Here is a 21,461-nt window from a genome sequence, read left to right on the forward strand (position 1 = left end):
ATCCAGCTGCTCTCTGGCTGCTCTGTAACAGCAGAGTGGCACAGAGAGGCCAGAATGAATGAGAATATCAGGCTTGATCTTTTTCCCCCTGTTCTCATGTTGTGGTTTCTGAGACACTCAACTTGCTCCCTGCTCTCTCTCAGATTCTGAGCTGTGCTAGCTGATAGTAACTGGGATCTTTTTTTGTGGCTCCTCACTGACATCAATGGACGCTTACTGGAGTGAAAAAGGAGTAAAAGCAGAATAAGGGCCTCAGGACTTAGTCCTCTTTAAATCAGTTTCCTGACTCTACTTTGGGTTTATATGATAAGGTATTAAGAGACCGCAGTTACCATATGGTTCTTCTGAATTTGAACAATGATGACTCCTCCCACAAATGCAGTTATATTACAACCCATGCTAGCATAATGTGGCTCAGCACATGGTCCTTTATCTCAAGCAGAGGAAACTCATATTTTTAGACCCAAAGGTCCCGGGGTTCAATCCCTGTTGGCCACACTCTCTCCCACGCGCAGGGGGGTACTATGATATCAGCACATTCTGAGCCCATACAAAATTGCTCTTCACCTTGGCTAGCTCCAAGATTTTCTTCACTTGCTTGATGGCATCACTGACTTCATTGCTGGGAGGAAGCAGGAGGGAACTGCTGGCGCCCACTGAAAACCCACCATACCTGAAAGCACAGACAGACAAGATAGTGAAGCACAGACTGACTCTACAGTGTTCTCCATAAAAGGCCCTTTTTTTATAGCCTGTAGCTTTTAGCTTGCTGCTCTGTGCTGGGACCTAATGCCTCAAAGTTAGGCCTTCAGTGGCAACTTGAAGTTTACATTTGTTTGTTAAGCTTCCATTCGACAGGAGCCTCTCAGGGCGTCCACACAGCCCAGAGCAGTGAGCCTGCCATGCAGACATGCCCAAACTCTCATAGCAGCATGCGCTGAACCAAACAGGATTCCAGCTCGCTGAGCTCTCGGAGGTGACAGCAGGACATTCAGGGTTATTCCTCCCAAGAGCTGTGCTAGATTTGTGATTAATTCCTCCAAACAAAATTAGATCTGACTGTTTACAAAACTAACCTGTGGCCTTTCCACACTGCAGCCCAACCTTTTAGTCTGCTGTCCTTTCATCGGGCTGGGGTTAAAGGACGGGGAAGCAAGGCGGAGAGCAGCTACCATTCCACTGCTAACAGCAAAGTGGGGTCCTCTCTCTGGCTTGGCTGATCAGTGCTCCCCCGGCCCCTCTTAGGATGGTGCAATTGATTGTACTAAGGGCCCAATCCCGCAAGGGCTTGCTAATGAGCATCCTGCTAATTGGACCTACTCACAGTAGCGGGCAGTGTAGCAGGCAGACAGTATTTGCAGGATTGGGCCCTTTTCTGCTCACAAAAGCCCAGTGACTAGGGAAAGGATCAGTAATTGCAGAAACTATTTCTAGTGCAATGCTAAAAATAATCATTTCACTGAAATATTTCTGGTGGGTTTAGATTTTGAAAAAAGCTTTGTTTTACAAAAACTAAATTTAGGGGCAAATTTGACCAGACAGCAGCCCACAGACCATGGCACTCAATCGGTTAATGAGCTCCAAGCAACCTAAAGAGAGGACAGTAACTTACCTGAACTCATTCACCCAGATCTTGTTCCTTAAACTGGGAAGGCAAAGAGAAGAAAACAAGCCTGTTATTTATGAGATGGGCCATCAGTCAGACCTACCCTCCAGCCATATGAACGCAGACTATAAGGAAACAGTTGTGCATTAATGACCCGGGTCAGATTAATGCTTTGTGTAACTCCAAGGAGTTCAGTTGTGTCACCCGGCAGAGGCGTTTGCCCTGATGCTTTACAGGGATATAGCAGCTCCCGGGCTCCCTGCTGTGCGCACTGCACTGCACTGCCTTGGCCCACGGGATAAAGCAGAGATGGACCTGAGCTGGAATTGGACTCAGAGACGCTTCTGAACTTGGCTGACATTTTGGGCTGAGCCCATTGCTGGACTCACGTCCAACATGCTGCCTTTGCATCCCAAAAGTACGGGAAAATCAGAAGCTGCTCAGAAAACTTACCCAGGATCTGGTGGATTCTCCATCACTGACAAGATTTAAATCAAGAGTGGGTGTTTTTCTAAAAGCTCTGCTCTGGGATTATTTGGGGGAAGTTCTCTGGCCTGCGTTACACAGGAGGTCAGGCTAGATGATCACAATGGTCCCTTCTGGCCCTGGAAGGGACCCAGCAGTTTCAGACCATGGTTTTAAAGGCCTCATGTTTTACTTTAGGAAGAAACATTTCAGCTAGTGGAGTACTTTGCTGGAAATACTTCCTGCTGATTCGGGCTGACTTGCACCAGCCATTGAGAGAACAATCAAAGTGAGTTCGAAATGTAGGGTCTGATCCAAAGCCCATTGAAGTCAATGGAAAGGCTCTCACTGACTTTGCATCAGTCCCTCCAAGGTGATCGGGAAGGGACTGTGAGCTCTGCAAAGGCGGGTATAAAAGAGCCTAAGTGAGTACCAGGGAGTCGAAGCTGGGGTGCACCAGGAGAAAGCGCAAACTAGACTCACTGAGCCTCCCATAGTGTCACCTCTGCAGATGGCCCAGAGTTTAAGGCTCTCTAGGGGTCAGAGTCACGCCCTGGGAGTTACGTGGTGCACAGGTCTCTGCACAGGGGCAGCAGCAATCACCAGGGAACAATGTGTGGAATAGGCACCTTTTCCCAATGATCTGCGCGTAGGTCTTCACCAGATAGTCCGATACGTTCCGGCCCGTCAGGTTCTGCAGGATGTCGCCAGTGTTCTGTTCTCTCTGGTGCCAGGGGGAAGCAGAGGGACTTGGAATCGAGTACGTTTTCCTTGGCTTCATGCGTATCCCCCCAAAAGACCCAACCCAGCTGCCTGTTCTCCACGCACATCCCCGGACTGCCCTGGGGCTATAGAGCAGCGGGGACCTCTCCTACCTGTGGAGGAGGCAGCCCCCCCGCGCCGGGTGGGCACACAGGGAGCATTTTCTTGATCTTCTCATTGCTGCATTCGCAGGCCGGGGAGGGGTTCTCCATGGTCCAGTTGCTGTTCAGGAAGATGTTCAGGACTGTGTCGGGGACAGAGGCGGTGGTCCATTTATCCTCTCTGACCAGGCAAGGCGTGTCTCTGCATGAGGCCAGAGCCAAGGCAAACGCAACTTTTTATAAAGACAGGTCAGTTTGCTCAGGGGCGGCTCTACCAATTTTGCTGCCCCAAGCAGTCGCTGCTGAATTGCTGCCGTGGCAATAGCAGTGGAGCTGCTGGCCAAAAGCCGCCATGGCGGGAAGAGTGGCGGAGCTGCCGCCAAATTGCCGCTGCGGGACACGGACTGCTGCCCCATTCTGTATGCTGCCCCAAGCACCTGCTAGCACCTGAGTTTGCTACATTATGTAAATAATCAATGCTGGTCAACACACAGATGGAGTTTTCCGAAGTGCTCAGCTTGGGCCTAGCTCTGCTCCCACTGAAATCAACAGTCAAACTCCCACTGGCCTAGCCTGGCTCCCATGGAAGGCAAAGGGAAAGCTCTCAGTAACATCCATGGGAGCAGAGTCAGGCCGACGCCAGGCACTTTGGACAATCCCATTATCATCCCTTTCTGGGGAGCTTAGAGGCCTTTATTTAACTCTGCCTCACAACCCCCAAGAGAGCCATTTTGTGGAGGAGGGACGCTAACACGCAGAGGTGTTTACAGGTTGGGGTGGGCCTGAGTGCCAGCTCCGCCTTTGGAATGGGCATGGAGCTGCACCGCCCCAGGGTAGCACCAGGAGGCAGTATGTCTCGGAGCTCCCATTCACGCAGGGTGAGTGTGCCTGCTACTGCACAACTTTGCAGGTGCAGATAATTACCCCAATCAACCAGCCTACCCCACTGCCTGATGTGTGCGGCAAGGAACTACGGCCCCATCAGCTCCCTACCCAGTTGGGGGGCAGTGACTTCAGTTCTGGGTGGCCAGATCACACAAGGGTTGGTGGCGCGAAGGGTTCTCCTTTGTGCCTTCCTTCCAGGCACAATCTGGCCATAAATGACTTGCCCAAAGCCACACAGCAAATCCGTGGCAGAGGCCTGTCTCCAAGCCTCCCATCCTGCCTGCTAGCTGTGGAAGCACACACAGAAATCCTACAGAACATGGAGCAGAGAACTGTGGGAACAAAACAACTAGACCAAGCCAATGATACACTGCCACGTGGCCCGTTTGGCTTTTTCTTTTCAAAGCCAGAATCCCACTGCTAGTAACTTGGGGACACCTTTACGTCTCTATCCCGGTCAATGACAGTTCCCAGCATGCTGCCTGCATGGAGCACTAGCAGTGGTCTGGGAAACCCTGGGGGGCAGGTTCTTGAAGAGAGAAGGAAAGAGGTTGTTTTCACAGTACACAGCTGCACCCCTTTGGGCTCTGTTCTGCCCTGTGGAGCGAGTAGCTCCCACTAAAATCTGGAAAAAGAAAAGGAGTACTTGTGGCACCTTAGAGACTAACAAATTTATTAGAGCATAAGCTTTCGTGAGCTACAGCTCACTTCATCGGATGCATTACGATGAAGTGAGCTGTAGCTCACGAAAGCTTATGCTCTAATAAATTTGTTAGTCTCTAAGGTGCCACAAGTACTCCTTTTCTTTTTGCGAATACAGACTAACACGGCTGCTACTCTGAAACCACTAAAATCTGGGTCACTACTCGCAGTGAGCAAGGGGAAGGAAAAGGTAGGGCCTGAGCCTGCAACCCTTCCTTATCTGAGTGGCAGTGCCAACAAAGGTTGCCACCATAAATCAATACTTTAATACAACATAGGAGGCAAGGGGCCTATGCCTTTGAAGGAAGAGCTTTCAGATGAGTCCAGGCCACTGGGATCAGGCCTTCTGCTTGATATTTCCCTAAGCTGATCGCTACAGCTGCTTCTCATTAACCACTGCCATTGCGATAATACAAACACCACACCCATCATGTTGATGTTACAACCCCTGAAAGCTGATTCTGAGGCTGGTGGCAATGGCAGCTGTGATTTATGTGACACACATTAACAGCATCTACAAGTATCTCAAAGCAGCAGCAACATCCAGTGGCTTAGAAATGACAGAGCTACTCCTTGCGCCTACCCTTGCTCGGGTTCTACTTACGGAATGGAGTGTCCTTCCACACAGCGGGTCCCAAAGCCGGGTTCATTGACAAGAGTGTTCACAAGCTTCTGAGTGCCTGCATCATCTGGTGCGTCATTGCTATGGGCGCATCAAAGAAACACATTCAGGGCACCAAGATAAGGCATGTGCAGCAAAACCAGCAACATGGCCGGGCAGAGACACAGGCGAGAGGGTAGGAAAAGGAACTGGGTGGAAAGTTTCCTGTGTGGAATGTGTATGTTTTCTCTCTCTCTCTTTCTCTCTCTTTCTCACACACACACACGAAAAGTACTGTAACATTTGGAAAGAGTTTGGGATACTTTTAGCTTCTTTTTCTGTGTGATTTAGCATCTGAGAACAAAGTGAATTGAGATCTGAGGAAGAAAAGTGCAAACAGTATTCTATTCCTCCTGCCATTCAAACTCACTCTTATTTGGAGCTTGCCTTGTTAAAGCTACAAACAGGCAAAATGGTGCCTTTTCCTTACATTGTATTTTGGAGCGACGCACACAAATGCAAACTTAGGTGATGAGACTGTAATGGTGAATAGAGAAAGCAGAACCAGTCCTAAAGAATGTTTTCCGGTCATTTGAAAGGTACCTGAGAAAAGTGTACTGCTCATCATACATCCAGGGCTGCAGTTCCAGGCTGGGGTATTTCCCAAAGGGGGGCACGATCAGGCTGAACATGAGAGCAATGCACACAAACACAGCTGGCAGTACGATCTGAAATCACAAGGGAAGAGGCAGAGCCACCTTTAAAAGAACCGCCCCCATAGGCATCAGCCACCCAGAGTGATGCATTTAACCACTTGGAGACACTGGCCATGTTTCAGTGACCTCTGGAGGAGCTGCGGTCTCACCTGGGCGAAGAAACCCTTCCTGCTGCGCTTGGCAATGAGCAGCCTCTTCCACAGCAGAGCTACGAACTGCTGCCGGATGAGCTTCCAGCCCTTCATCTGGTAGGAGCCTTTGCCATCCATCCCACTGAGCAGGTCTGTCTCTCTGGATTCTGCTGACAACGAATGATACAGGACTCTCACCCACATAGAAACAAAAGCAGATTTCCTTCTCCTTCAGAGGCTGCTCCTGCTTGTGCAGACAGAACCCTGGAGGCTGCCTATGTTCTTACCATTGTGTCTCCTAGACACATCTGAGCACAAAGGAGTATGGTGTGCAGTGGGGCAAGGGGAAATGATCTCTCATGAATTTGCATTTAAGTGTTTGTCTTTCTGCATCACCGAGGCTGAGACTACTTTTCCAGACTACCTTCAGATCTGGCTGCCATTCATTTCCAAAGGGAATTGGGCATCCAAATCACACATTGCCTGATGTGTGGGGAACCCCACTGTTGGAAACCTCAGCCTTACAGTCTATACCAGTGGTTCTCACACTGTGGGTCACGAGTCCCTTTGAATGGGGTCGCCAGGCTGGTTTAGACTTTCTGGGGCCCAGGGCTGAAGCCCGAGCCACACTGCCCAGGGCTGAAGCCAAAGCCTGAGGGCTTCAGCCCTGGGTGGCAGGGCTCAGGTTCCAGGCCCCCGACTAGAGGCCGAAGGCCTTGAACTTCAGCTTTGGCTCCCCTGCCCAGAGCAGTGGGGCTCGGGCAGGCTCAGGCTTTGGTCTCCCCTCCTGGGGTCTTGAATTAATTTTTGTTGTCAGAAGGGGGTCATGGTCCAATGAAGTTTGAGAACCCTTGCTCTATACTATCTGTTGATTAAACCCCTCTTGGAAGCAGAGGTGGGCCAGACCAGAAATGCCAGCTCTGAACATCCCCAAACATTGGGGAAAGTTCCACGCTAGAGTGGAACTTTTCAGCCCAGGTCCACCTTTTATTATAAGGTGTCCTATAACAGACAAAGATGCATTATATATTTATCCTGAGGATTAAGAATATTAACTTGGCCATAAGGAAGGGTAGATGCATTTCAAAGGGCAGGGGAATGCTGATATAACAGCTGAGATCCAGCAACATCTGGACATAGAAAGCCCCTGTTTGAATTATTGTGGCTAGGTCACATTGCCATAGTCTAGATGTCACTATGGGCACCTCTCTACTATAAAATGACCTGACCCAGTGCCCATGGAAATCACTGAAAAAGCTCCCATTTGACTTAATGCGTTTTGGGTCAGGCGCTAAGTCTGACCCCTTTGGACAGACTGTCTCATGCATATTCACACATTAGATTCTGCAGGGCACCAGAATGAGTTAGGATATCTAGCACTGATGCATAAACAAACCTTGTTCCTCTTGCCTTGGCCCATGCAGGGAAACAGAGATTAATAAACATCCTGCATGAGGATGGAGCATCCAAGGTTAAGTATGTCAGGAATTCTAACACACTTCAACAAATGCAGGAGAAACTAATAGGACATTTGCTGGAAGGAATTTAAATAGCGTCCAAAACTCTTCCAGGGTGTGCTGGTTAGTTTGTTTAAATGCCCTCATAAAATCTAGTATTTCTTGCATTGTGATTCACCCAAGAACATGGACAATGAACATATTTCTTTAAAACATTAATATTTTAGAACTGTAGATTAGTAATGAGGCACAGACAGACAGTTGAGATTATTGCACTACAGCTCCTTCCATCTTTACCTGGATCTATGTCTGAATCATTAGGGTCGAAAGCATCATCTTCTGTGAATGGATGAAGGCAGCTCTGTCTGTCTCCAAAGACACGCCTGTTCCTTCTTGCAGGTAATGTGCCATCTGAAGAGGACAGCACATGTTAGCTCATTTGCTCAAGTTAACAGAGACAATGAACAACCCTATTCTTCTATGAGCCCCAAGCACTGGGAACTGAAGTGTCACCAGCAAGCTACTGTATAGAAATCTTCACTGAATACTTGCTTTCAACTTTTAAGAAGTTCCCATATGCAGACTGAACAGCTGTAGACTGCCTCTGAGCTGCTGCTGAATTAGCACCAGTGCGGGGAAATGTAAAGTGCATTGATATGTAAAGTGAACCTATGTGCCTGGTTTTCATATACTGTCCAAGGAGGTTACTTTTAAGAACACTTCAAACGTCCTGTTTTTTCATTGATCAATTAAAATTTGGGGGGCAGGAGGATAATCCTAAAATGTTAATTCAAGATGTATTGTTACATCAAGCAGAATTTGTTCTGTGTTTCCCAGGAACAAAGAGTCTAGTGGAACAAATTCGTGGTGCGAAGAGCAGCATTTGTAGTGAAGTGAAAAGACAACTGAACATAGACACTGTCAGAGCTGATCATTTGCTCAGAAACTTACTTAATGACACTTATTCAATGTTTCATGATAAACTGATTTGGACACTAAGTTACTGGAAAAAATCTTCCATTCCAAGAAATATGTGCACGTCTTGACACTCAGTAATGACATTTTTGTATAGCTATTTTGTGACTTTTTTAAAGTCACCACAAAAGTGTTCCAGTTTCTGATTTTGAAAATAATTTGTGTATCATCTTTCACTTGTGGCTTCTACACCAGGCCAAGAACCATCATTTTACAGATGGAAAAGGTGAGGTCCAGAGAGGTCAACGGATTTGCCCAAAACTACAGCGTGTGTAAGTGGCAAAGTGGGAAACAGAACTCATATCTGCTAAATTCCACCCCTTGCTCTAACCACTAGATGATTGATTCTACTTGCCCAATGGCTTAATTCCTTGAATGGGAATTTGTATCAGTTGAGAATTTACCCCTCTGTCAGTTGTGTGCATAAGGGATGATGCATGCAAATCCCAGGTATAAAGCTGTACACATAGAACCTCCTTTGACAATGCAGCCCTGAAACGATTGCACTAACCTGAGGTCTCTGCATCCACCCCATTATCTTCAGCCACTTTGAGAAAGATCTGACAGGCAAAGAGAGGTTAAAAAGAAAATTAGAAGTGGTCTAATATAGCAATAATGTGCTGCTTGATGTAACATGGGAGAGCCAATGATTCCAGTACAGAATGCATCATGTCAACATGAGGGGCTATATGGAATATCCCTTGCCTAGAGCAGTGGTTCCCAACCAGGGTACGTGTACCCCTGGGGGTACTCAGAGGTCTTCCAGGGGGTACATCAACTCATCTAGGTATTTGCCTAGTTTTACAACAGGCTACATAAAAAGCACTAGCAGAGACAATATAAAGTAAAATTTCATAGTCAATGATTTGTTTATTCTGCTCTGTATATTATACACCAAGGGGTCTCAAACTGGGGGTTTGGGGTCACAAGGTTCTTACATGGGGGGCTAGGAGGGGGGGATCACGAGCTGTCGGCCTTTACCCCAAACATTTGCCTCCAGCATTTATAATGGTGTTGAATATATAAAAAGCGTTTTTAATTTATAAGGAGACGTCGCACTTAGAGGCTTTCTATGTGAAAGGGGTCACCAGTACAAAAGTTTGAGAACCACTGCTATACTCTGAAATGTAAGTACAATATTTATATTCCAATTGATTTATTTTATAATTATATGGTAAAAATGAGAAAGTCAGCCATTTGTCAGTAATAGCATGGCTGTGACACTTCTTTTGTCTGATTTTTATGTCTGATTTTATAAGTTTTTAAATGAAGTGAAACTTGGGGGTACACAAGACAAATCAGACTCTTGAAAGGGGTACAGTAGTCTGGAAAGGTTGAGAGCCACTGGCCTAGAGCAACTTAGAAATATAACCAGTGTGACACCTGAGGGCTTGGCAGCCAAATGCAGCCCGATGATTTTGATTGCTGAGTTTGGGACAGTATTTTTTTTTGGAGGGTGGGGGGAAGGGGTGAACAGCACACATGTTCTATTAGCTCCAGCTAAGAATGGCATGGGACATTTTTTATCTGCTCACTATTCAATAATCATGATGCAGAGTAAGCACTTATTGTAACCTTCATCCCTTTCCAATGAAGATGCACATATGAGGCTTGGTATTAAACTGGTGGAAGTCCACCTGCCTTCTAATTAAGAAGGAACAACATTCCCAGCTGTGATGGGATATGCTTTCCCCTGTGATTTCCTATATAGGAAGGACCAAGTTTTCAAACACAGAAGACAACAATGATGTTCTAGAAGCTGCTGGAAGAATCAGGCTTTCCTCCAACCAGTTAAAGAGGAAATCATGATAGCAAATGTGTTTCAGAAGGTGTTGGAGAATACAACAGACAGGGCTTCAAGGGGACAGGCTCTTTGTGCTGCTCTTTGATGCAAAGCTACAGGAAAGTCAGTGTACTCTGAAAAGTGTGCCCTAGTGAAAATTAAATCTCTAGGTGGAGGAGAGTCTGGGCAGGGGATATGACCAAAATGTTGCTGAAATCCTGCAATCCCTGGCTGCTGGAATGGCCTCTTGGAGACTCTTGGAACCAGGTGCACTTTCAGCAGCCCCGAGACATCTGAAAGTACTTGACAGAGTAAGTTAAAAACCTGATCATTAGAAAATAGTTCAGGCCAGACCCCAAGCTGGTGAAAATGGGGAGCTGTACTGTCTATAACAAAGCTGTGCTCACTCACCCCAGCTGAAGACCTGGCCCTCAATTTTTAAGGCATGTTTCCCTTGTGGGCACACTTAAATTGGGCAGGAGGAGAGAATTCGTTTCACACTTCCGTGGGTTATGAACTCAGGGCCAGACCAGTTCCCTGGTTGAAAGGTTTCCCATGGATACACAGGGGATTTTGCCCTGGGGTCTGCAATTACTTGTTTGGCATTGTCTAAGCCATCAGATGAGCTTCAGCTCACTTACTTCCTCCAGGGTAGTCTCCGAGATGCCGTAACTCGAAATGCCCAGGTCAGAGAGACGGTCGTCGATCTCATGGAACAGCTCCACAAAAGCTCCCTCTCTAGCAGCTTCATATGGCAAGATGTAGGTTAACTCATGGCCAATCTCCTCTACCAGCCTGGCCTCAGGAACATGCTTCATAATGAGGTTGGAGATAACAGAGACGTCTGGAGGAACCAAAATACAAGATGCCTGTCCTGTTACTCTGTGGTAACAAACACTGCAGAGACTCAGGAATCTCGCTGGGACAAATTCTCAGCTGGGGTAAAACACAAACCAGTGAGGGATCAACTTCAGTGGAGCTAAGCCCCAGCTGCAGATCCAAGCAGCTATTTCTATTTGCATCATTTCTGAGGACCTTTGAAAACAGAACACAATCAACAGCCCTGCAAGCCACACTACACAAATGTACTCTGTGCAGCGCTAACTACTGGCAGGCACATCGGCTTTGATGGCCCTTAAATTCTGGTCTCGTTTGACCATTAGGTGAAATTTCATACTATTCAGCACTTTGCATTCATTATACTTTGCAAGTTTTAAATGTTCCTCAAAACCCCAGATAGGGCAGTGCTGTTATCCTGATTTTACAGATGGGGGAACAGAAGCAGAGAGGTTAAGTGAGTTGCTCAAGACCACAGCGGTGAGATTCAATTTCATGCATGCCTTTTTCAGTCCTTACCTATTGTCAAGGTATCACTTTCATGGTCACTGCCAAGCCCAGCATCTGAGCTGCTCTGGGAGACACTGTCGTCCTAGGTACATAAGGAAGGATGAGCATATGTTAAGTGGATCAAAAGGCAGCCAGCTGTATGCTGCACTCTTCTTATAACACCACTGAGAGAGGCCAAGCAATCCGGATGCTCTAGGAAGGGGCTATAGCATAGAGGATCTTAATGTCCTTTATTGTAACAAAGGGTTGAGATAAATAGTTCTGTAAGAGGATGTAAGAGCAGAAGCTAATATAAGGAGTGATGTATTTAATCTATTCACGTAAGCAGCCAAATTGCAAAGGAGCAGCATCAATTGTCAGGCCGAAAACACTATCATTAAAGACACCATGCAAAGAGGGTGTAATGGACACAAGCCTCCAATGCAATGGTTTAACCGGATCTGATCTCAGGGCTGTGCCAAGGTAGGTAATGCTTCTGTGCCATGCTAAGGGATTTCTTTACAACCCATTTTCTCCATTACATTTTAACTGTTGCTTCTTGGCAGCCTTAAGATTTGGTGTAAGGAGGACAGAGGTGGAAGGAGAAAGGAAGTGGACAGCCGCTATGGGAACTGTACCTTTTTCAGGTACGACACCGTACTGCTGCTGTTTCTGCAGGAGCTCAGCGAAGAGTCCACATCCTTCTTGACCAGGGTCAGGTAATAGCCTGTTCCCAGCTGGTTCTTCAGGAACAGGGAAGAGCCAATGCAGCACAGTTTGCCATGAGAAATGATGGCGATCCTGTCCCCTAGGATGTCTGCCTCATCCATGTGGTGTGTGGACAGAATGATGGTGCGGCCTGTAAACAAAGAAGGGAAGACAAACACCAAGGAGTTTGCCAGTAAGTCAACAATATCAATGTCCCTAGGTCATGGGGGATGCAAGCACCCTGCCCTCCCCATACTGCTAAGTGGGAGGTGGGTCCCTGGTATGACGGGGGGAATGGTATGGAATAAGTTAACAACTACTAGCTCAGATGGATTCTCTCCTCTCCTTCATGACCCAGTTCTCATCCTGTTTGTATTTCGCCACTCGTCTTGGTAGGCATTTACAGTGCTAGCTATGGAAATAGAACAAGCCACACCCAGCAGTGAGTGGACGCACAGTGATCTGAGCAGTGGAAGATGCGGTGCTCCTGAATTCCCAATTCACTAGGTTCTGGTCAACTGGAGCAAGGGTTGTGATTTCAGGGTACACCAATGAAAGGAGGTTCATACCAATAAGAAAGCCTACTTAACACCAGAGGGCTTTACCCTAATGCAGACACCAAGGGTCAGCTTCTGATCTGAGCTATACCCATATGAATCCAGTTACTCCAGATTTACACCTGTGGGAGTGGAATCAGAATCTGCCCTCCTATCCTCTTAGATTCATAGATTCATAGATACTAAGGTCAGAAGGGACCATTCTGATCATCTAGTCCGACCTCCTGCACAGCGCAGGCCACAGAATGTCACCCACCACTCCTATGAAAAACCTCACCCATGTCTGAGCTATTGAAGTCCTCAAATCGTGGTTCAAAACTTCAAGGAGCAGAGAAGCCTCCCTCCAGTCAACCATGCCCCATGCTACAGAGGAAGACAAAAAAAACCTCCAGGGCCTCTCCAATCTGCCCTGGAGGAAAACTCCCTCCCGACCCCAAACATGGCAATCAGCCAAACCCTGAGCACATGGGCAAGATTCACCAGCCAGATACCCAGGAAAGAATTTTCTATAGTAAATCAGATCCCATCCATCTAATATCCCATCTCAGGGGATTTGGCATATTTACCCTGAATATTTAAAGATCAATTACTTACCAAAATCCCATTATCCCATCATACCATCTCCTCCATAAACTTATCAAGTAGAATCTTAAAACCAGATAGATCTTTTGCCCCCACTGCTTCCCTTGGAAGGTTATTCCAAAAATTCACTCCTCTGATGGTTAAAAACCTTCATCTGATTTCAAGTCTAAACTTCCTGGTGGCCAGTTTATACCCATTTGTTCTTGTGTCCACATTGGTGCTGAGCTTAAATAATTCCTCTCCCTCTCCTATATTTATCCCTCTGATATATTTATAGAGAGCAATCATATCTCCCCTCAACCTTCTTTTAGTTAGGCTAAACAAGCCAAGCTCCTTAAGTCTCCTTTCATAAGACAAGTTTTCCATTCCTCGGATCATCCTAGTAGCCCTTCTCTGTACCTGCTCCAGTTTGAATTCATCCTTTTTAAACATGGGAGACCAGAACTGCACACAGTATTCTAGGTGAGGTCTCACCAGTGCCTTGTATAACGGTACTAAAACCTCCTTATCCCTACTGGAAATGCCTCTCCTGATGCATCCGAAAACCGCATTAGCTTTTTTCACAGCCAAATCACATTGGCAGCTCATAGTCATCCTATGATCAACCAATACTCCAAGGTCCTTCTCCTCTTCCGTTACTTCTAATTGATGCGTCCCCAACTTATAACTAAAATTCTTGTTATTAATCCCTAAATGCATAACCTTACACTTCTCACTATTAAATTTCATCCTATTACTATTACTCCAGTTTACAAGGTCATCCAGATCCTCCTGTAAAATATCCCGATCCTTCTCCGAATTGGCAATACCTCCCAGCTTTGTATCATCTGCAAACTTTATTAGCACACTCCCACTTTTTGTGCCAAGGTCAGTAACAAAAAGATTAAACAAGATTGGTCCCAAAACCGATCCCTGAGGAACTCCACTGGTAACCTCCCTCCAACCTGACAGTTCGCCTTTCAGTAGGACCCGTTGCAGTCTCCCCTTTAACCAATTCCTTATCCACCTTCTGATGTTCATATTGATCCCCATCTTCTCCAATTTAACTAATAATTCCCCATGTGGCACGGTATCAAATGCCTTACTGAAATCTAGGTAAATTAGATCCACTGCATTTCCTTTATCTAAAAAATCTGTTACTTTTTCAAAAAAGGAGATTAGGTTGGTTTGGCACGATCTACCTTTTGTAAAACCATGTTGTATTTTGTCCCATTTACCATTGACTTCAATGTCCTTAACTAATTTCTCCTTCAAAATTTTTTCCAGGACCTTGCATACTACAGATGTCAAACTAACTGGCCTGTAGTTACCTGGATCACTTTTTTTTCCTTTCTTAAAAATAGGAACTATATTAGCAATTCTCCAATCATTCGGTACTATTCCTGAGTTTACAGATTCATTAAAAATTCTTGCTAATGGGCTTGCAATTTCAGGTGCCAATTCCTTTAATATTCTTGGATGAAGATTATCTGGGCCCCCCGATTTAGTCCCATTAAGCTGTTTCAGTTTCGCTTCTACCTCTGATATGGTAATATCTACCTCTATATCCTCCTTCCCATTTGTCATGCTACCATTATCCCCAAGATCCTCTTTAGCCTTATTAAAGACTGAGGCAAAGTATTTGTTTAGATATTGGGCCATGCCTAGATTATCTTTAACCTCCACTCCATCCTCAGTGTTAAGCGGCCCCACTTCTTCCTTCTTAGTTTTCTTCTTATTTATATGGCTATAGAACCTTTTACTATTGGTTTTAATTCCCTTTGCAAGGTCCAACTCTACTCGACTTTTAGCCTCTCTGACTTTATCACTACATCTTCTGACCTCAATTAGGTAGCTTTCCTTGCTGATCCCTCCCATCTTCCACTCCCTGTATGCTTTCTGCTTCTTCATAATCACCTCTCTAAGATGCTTGCTCATCCAGCTTGGTCTACAACTCCTTCCTATGAATTTTTTCCCCTTTCTTGGGATACAGGCTTCCGATAGCTTCTGCAGTTTTGATTTAAAGTAATCCCAGGCCTCAACTGCCTTTAGATCCATAAGTTCTTCAGTCCAATCCACTTCCCTAACTAATTTCCTTAATTTTTGAAAGTCAGCCCTTTTGAAATCAAAAACCCTAGTTGCAGATTTATTTTTGTTAATCCTTCCATTTAATTTGAACTGAATTAGCTCATGATCACTTGAGCCAAGATTGTCCCCTACAACCATTTCTTCTATGAGGTCCTCGCTACTCACCAAAATTAAATCTAAAATGGCATCCCCTCTAGTCGGTTCAGCAACTACTTGATGAAGGAATCCATCAGCTATCGCATCTAGGAAAATCTGAGCCCTATTATTATTACTAGCACTGGTCCTCCAGTCTATATCTGGGAAGTTAAAGTCTCCCATGATCACGCAGTTTCCATTAGTATTTACTTTATTAAAGACATTAAAAAGGGCTCTATCCATAACCAAATTAGATCCCGGAGGTCTATAGCACACCCCAAGCACTATCGTAGGAGAGGCTTTACTAGTTTTCTTCCCCAATGTAATTTTTGCCCAGACAGACTCTGTCTTATCCATTGCATCGCTTCTTATTTCTTTACATTCTAACTCATCGTTGATATACAATGCTACTCCACCCCCTTTACCTTTGTTTCTGTCTTTCCTAAACAGCACATACCCTTCAATACCTGTAGTCCAGTCATGACTACTATTCCACCATGTTTCTGTTATCCCTATAATATCTGGTTTCACTTCCTGCACCAGTAGCTCTAGTTCCTCCATTTTGTTACCTAGACTCCTCGCATTGGTGTATAAACATCTTAATTTTTGCTGTTTGGCCTCGCTCACATTTTGTACCCTATTAGGCACAGTCATTCTACAGCCAGTATAACCTATTAGACTAGTATCCACACCGCCCTCGCTCCTTATATACATTCTCCTACCCATGGCTGTATCCTTTCTTACTTCATCTTCTTCCCTCTCAATGCTAAAATCTGGCGTGGAGATTTTCTGGACATCTCCCATCCATCTCCCCCCAATTCCTAGTTTAAAGCTCTCTTTATCAGTTGTGCCAGCCTCGATCCTAGAAGTCTATTTCCTTCCCTACTCAGATGAAGTCCATCCCGAGAGAACTGACCTCTGTCCGTGAATGCCTCCCAGTGGCCATACATCCCAAAGCCCTCCTTATAGCACCACTGCCTAAGCCATCTGTTGACAGTCATAATCTTGTCACACCTTTGTTGCCCTTCTCTAGGAACAGGAAGGATCCCGCTAAAGATCACCTGAGCCTCAATTTCCTTAAGCGTCTTCCCCAGCCTAGCATAGTCTCCCTTGATACTTTCCAGCGAGAATCTGGCTGTATCATTTGTTCCCACATGAAAGATAATTAGGGGATTCTTTCCTGCTCCCTTGAGGATCCTTTTCAACCTCAGGTCTACATCCCGTATCTCTTCCTTCAGTGGGAAGTGTATGTAGAACATGGTTTACTCTTGAGCACTGAAATGCAGTCCCACCAATTAAAGAGTAGGGTCTCGTTATAACGAGACTGCAAAAAGGGTCTCATTAATAGGGAATGCAGGTGTCTGGGTACCCTGAGCCCAGGGCTGGGGCTGTTTGTTGCCGTCTTCTACGAGGGCACCAAGGGATTTGCAATGACAAGTTAGTAACAATTCCCCCATCCAATCAGCAAAGGTAGAACAGTGTATTTTATCAAAGCCACAAGCCACTGATGTCCTTTCGCTTCCAATTATAACTGGGTGAAAGTACAGATACCTTGGCGATACTTCAGAAGCAGTTCCCATATCCCTCGGCGAGAGTAAGGATCCACCCCAGCTGTTGGCTCGTCCAAAATGACAACCTTTGATCCACCCACAAAGGCCAAGGCCACTGACAGCTTTCTCTGCATGCCACCTGCGAAGCAGACAGCACGAGAGAAGAATTCAGGCTGGAGGCTTGAGCAAAGGAGCAGTGATCTGTGCTGTAAGGTGCTGTGGGGGAGATTCCCCCCCCCCCCCCCCCCGCACACAAATGCCTTCTGAAGCCATGTGTGCACACAGATAAAGGTAGATCACTCTAGGCTCCATCCTCCCACCATGACAGAGCTCTGCATCGTGCATGGGAACAAGGAGGGGAAAGGGGGGCCCTTCAAGGAGCTGGTCGTTGCTCCTGGATCTTGCACTGCTCAGCACCAGCATCAGAGCAGCTGAGGAGCTGATCTAACTTATTTGACTGGTATAAAGTCTGCAAAGTCCCTTACTGCCAATGGAGAATTGGCAGAGTGGAGCTCCACCCCACCTACACTGGGAGCGGGGCAGCTGATGTAGGAGCCAGTGCAGCCAGCCTCACACCAGCAGAGTGTTCTCCTACACAAGGGGATTCTCAGTTAGCTGTTTGGGGCCAGAATCCACTCACCTGGCACTGCCTGAGGGGGACAAAGGGAACAGAGCAGACTGGAGAATACAGACAGTGATTTTAACAACTTTGCTTTTGTCTAACTTTCTAGGGGTGGAGGGCAAAGCATTGCTCCAGTCACTGCCCAGGGTGCCAGGCGAACTGGTTTAGTTTTATATTTTATTAAGATGTCTAGAGATCTTTGGACACTGGGTGCTGATAAATTCAATAGTGTATTTATTATGAGAGCTTTTATAATGACTGTCATTGGATTGAAGCTGGGATCTCCAAAACTAAAACATGAGTGGGCAGGAGGCTCGGGGAGGGGAAGGTGCTGATCCGTGGGGCCATCAGTGCGTGCTGAGCACCCACTATTTTTCCCCCGTGGGTGCTCCAGCCCCGGAGCATCCACGGAATCAGCACCTATGTCAACAGGGATTGAACCTTGGCAGGTCCAGAACTAAGAGCATAAGTCTCCTCAGCTTGAGCTACAGGACTAAGTTCTCAAGCTACTAGCTGTAGCAGACCCACCTCTGTTGTAGTTAGGCATAGAGGTGGATATTTAACATACACTGAGTGGCAGGTTACACTGTAGTACCTTGCTTTGCCTCTTAGTATTAGGGAACAACAGGGCCCTTCTCGAAGCCTCCTGAGCAGCTGAGATGAGACACGCAAAGGGCTGAAGAGTTGGACCTACCAGAGAGTTTGCTGGTTCTAGATTTGAGTTTGTGAGGCAGGCCAACATCCAGCACCATCTGCTGCATCTCCTCTTTCACCTTTTCTTCTGACAGCCCTTTCAAACGTGCGTAGAACCAGATGTGCTCTTCCACAGTCAGCCTAAGGGGTAGGGAGCAGAACCAGCAAGGCTCTATGGCTCAGTCAGGCTCAGACTCATCCCATGAACCATTTTTTAATTAGTTACAAAACCCATTCTTATTTAGGCAGGAAAAAATTGTATAGGGCTAAGATTTTTGGAAGTGACTAATGATTTGGGGGACTCAACCTGGGACACCTTAGAAGGGCCTGATTTCCAGAGGGTAGGTGCTCAGTGTGATCTGAAAATCAGGCCATATTAAGGTGCCTCAGGTTGGACTCCCAAACACTGAGGTGCCCCAAATCATTAGTCATGTTGGAAAATTTTAGCCTTTTTTTTAATGGAAGAAATAGTTTTCTAAAAGAAAAACTGGGAAAATGGTCTCAATGGATGTGCAAGGCACTGTTGATAGACCCCAGATACATCTAACAATAAAACAGAACCTACTTCTGTCCAGCTACAGTTTCTGAACACCTCCATCACTGAGCTATTGCAGACCACATATACAACTTGGAATAGCACCTCCTGGGTGGGAAGTAACCCCTAGTATATGCCACTATTTGCTGGTTTGAGCCCATGAGGTGCAATGTCTCCCATGTGACACCAACCACCCTCAGCTTCCATTGAATATTATGTTCCAGATCCGCAGCTGGTCTAACCAATCCACTCACTTCAATTGAGCTATGCTGAATTACACCACTGAGCAGCTAGCCAAAGATGGTACAGTTTTAACATACTGATTCTTGGTTCATTCCCATTTACCAATATATTGATACTACTTCAACACTACTTCATCGTTCAACTGCCCATAAACAGCAGCCTTTATACCCCTTGCAAAATGATATGCCAGTCACATCTACTTCTGTATGCACATTCGCTAACCACTGTCCCATGGAGTTACTCTGGACTTACACAAGCGAGAGAGAGACCAGAAGTGGGCCTAGAGCCATAGAGGGTGGTAATGTCAGAAAATGAGAAAAGGAATCCACTGTAATTTTAAAAAAACACACACACATTTTTGTTTTGTATTACAGACCCCATCATTGTGCTTTCCGGCTGCTACTCACAAGTCAAAGAGGACATTGTGCTGGGGACAGACACCCAAGTTCTGCCTGATGGTGCTGAGGTCGGAGCGGATATCTTTGCCCAGGATGAAGGCCGTGCCCGAGGTCGGAGGAAATAAACCAGTTAAGATGGACCTGAATGACAAATGCAGTAAATGGTAAGTGAGCTCCAAAATGTCACAGCACAATCCAAATCAAGAGGGGGCTTGTTCCACATGCACTAGGGAATGAAAGGACAACGGATAGAGGATAGAGTCTTGTTGATATCCCACATCACGTGATTATTCCCCAAAGGAAAACAATCAGAGAAATATCTCGCATGTGAGCTTTCAATTTTAATGGGAGCTGGACAGAACCATATGCTCTTGGTTCTGCAAGAGAAAAATACCCTCCCCACTCCCTAAAAGCTTTTAATGCTTTCAGAATTAATTTCCTTATTCTGATAAAGCAGGGTCACAAAGTGGGTTATTAAAAAGTGCTGCTGACATTGTACCAAGTCAGCCATAGTCTTGATCTGGAACCATGACAATTCACTGGCTTCAAAATGTTCCATTCCCCAATATCGGTGTGGTTCATGGGCCAGATTCTCAGAAGATGTAAATCAGCAGAGCTCTACTGAAGTCAGCGGACATACACTGATTTACACCTGCTGAGTCTCTGGCCTTGCAAATTTAATCTATACATCTATCCACATGCATATATTACATTGTCATGTTTAGACAGAACACTAGGTTTCAGAACCACTCTAACAAGAGTGCCTTCCCTACCCTTAAAAATATTGTCCTTACATGGTTGTGGTTTTCCCCGCTCCATTATGTCCCAGAAAGGATGTGATCTGCCCTTCAAAGAAATTAAGTGTGAGCCCATCCACAGCAACCTTCTTGCCATCACGATAAATCTTCACCAGGTTCTGAATGGAGACCCCCAGGCTTAGATGATTGGGTTCCTCCTCCATGCAGTCTGCGAGAAGAAAAAGTAATCAGCAAGGCAGCATAGAATAGACACCGCACCAATAATATTAATACACATCTTTCCATGGCCAATGAGAACCCACAGTGAGGTGGGGCATCTAGGAAGATTCCTAATCTCCCTTCCCGGGGTGTTATCCCTCCATGGAGGTTCACTTTAGCATGGCACTAATCAGTTCTTTGGAGGCCAGTTGTAAGGCCCTGATCCAATGCCCCCATGTCAGAGAGGACCCAGTCCTGTGAGATACTGAGCACCCTCCACTGAAATCAGCGGAAGTGGAGGGAATGCCACAGCTCTCAGGTTCATGCCTCAATGCCAAAGGAGAGCCCAATCCTGCCTGCCTTATTTGGGCAAGATTTCCGGTGAAGTATGTAGGAGTTTTATTGGAATAAGGACTGCACAATCACACGCACATTCTGTTCATTATCAGGGGAATGAATAGTGAGTAGGACAGGAGCAGCTTTAATTCCACGATGCTAAATTCCAACATCCTTTTACGCAGTCCTTACCCAGGGCAAGTTCCCAACTTTGTGCATTTAAACCTAAGCACCTGCCTTCTGGCTCAGCGTGGGTCAGACACTTACGCTCCGACGGCCCTTTGTGATCAGAACGAGCGTGCCGCCTCTCCTCAGATTCCTCACCGAACCAGTAAGACTTTGTAAAGGGGAAGTACCAGGGCCTGGGAATTCCATACTGGCCTAAATGGGGAGGAAAGCATTCATGTGAGCCCAGCAAAATCCACCATAATGTCTCTATGTTTAAAAGCAGAGGGCAAGTAGTGACGCATCGTATCTCCAACTGTCAGGCCTTGGAGACCAGCAGCACATATATGAGACGGTGAAAATCCCCCTTCTAGAATGGAAATTGGCGACAGATTGAGAGAGAG

General features: G+C 46.1%; 1 protein-coding gene across 4 annotated transcripts in view; it reads right to left on the reverse strand.

Annotated features, from left to right (window-relative positions):
- ABCA1 (ATP binding cassette subfamily A member 1) overlaps positions 1–21,461 on the reverse strand; it is a 146,798-nt gene that overhangs the window by 22,715 nt on the left and 102,622 nt on the right. For 3 of the 4 annotated variants that reach the window (XM_043515354.1, XM_038402132.2, XM_043515355.1), the window contains 17 exons: positions 21,160–21,273; positions 20,395–20,566; positions 19,610–19,741; positions 18,426–18,565; positions 17,111–17,248; positions 12,149–12,369; positions 11,541–11,613; positions 10,826–11,028; positions 8,913–8,961; positions 7,724–7,837; positions 5,988–6,139; positions 5,726–5,850; positions 5,126–5,224; positions 2,947–3,136; positions 2,701–2,795; positions 1,613–1,645; positions 568–673 (listed from right to left, as the gene is read on the reverse strand). In XM_043515354.1, coding sequence (XP_043371289.1) covers positions 568–673; positions 1,613–1,645; positions 2,701–2,795; positions 2,947–3,136; positions 5,126–5,224; positions 5,726–5,850; positions 5,988–6,139; positions 7,724–7,837; positions 8,913–8,961; positions 10,826–11,028; positions 11,541–11,613; positions 12,149–12,369; positions 17,111–17,248; positions 18,426–18,565; positions 19,610–19,741; positions 20,395–20,566; positions 21,160–21,273 — 2,156 coding nt within the window. The remainder of the gene's footprint in view (positions 1–567; positions 674–1,612; positions 1,646–2,700; positions 2,796–2,946; positions 3,137–5,125; positions 5,225–5,725; positions 5,851–5,987; positions 6,140–7,723; positions 7,838–8,912; positions 8,962–10,825; positions 11,029–11,540; positions 11,614–12,148; positions 12,370–17,110; positions 17,249–18,425; positions 18,566–19,609; positions 19,742–20,394; positions 20,567–21,159; positions 21,274–21,461) is intronic. The other variant, XM_038402133.2, reaches the window with a different exon arrangement.

The sequence above is a fragment of the Dermochelys coriacea genome, chromosome 5 (assembly GCF_009764565.3).
Source record: "Dermochelys coriacea isolate rDerCor1 chromosome 5, rDerCor1.pri.v4, whole genome shotgun sequence".
Lineage (NCBI taxonomy): Eukaryota > Metazoa > Chordata > Testudines > Dermochelyidae > Dermochelys > Dermochelys coriacea.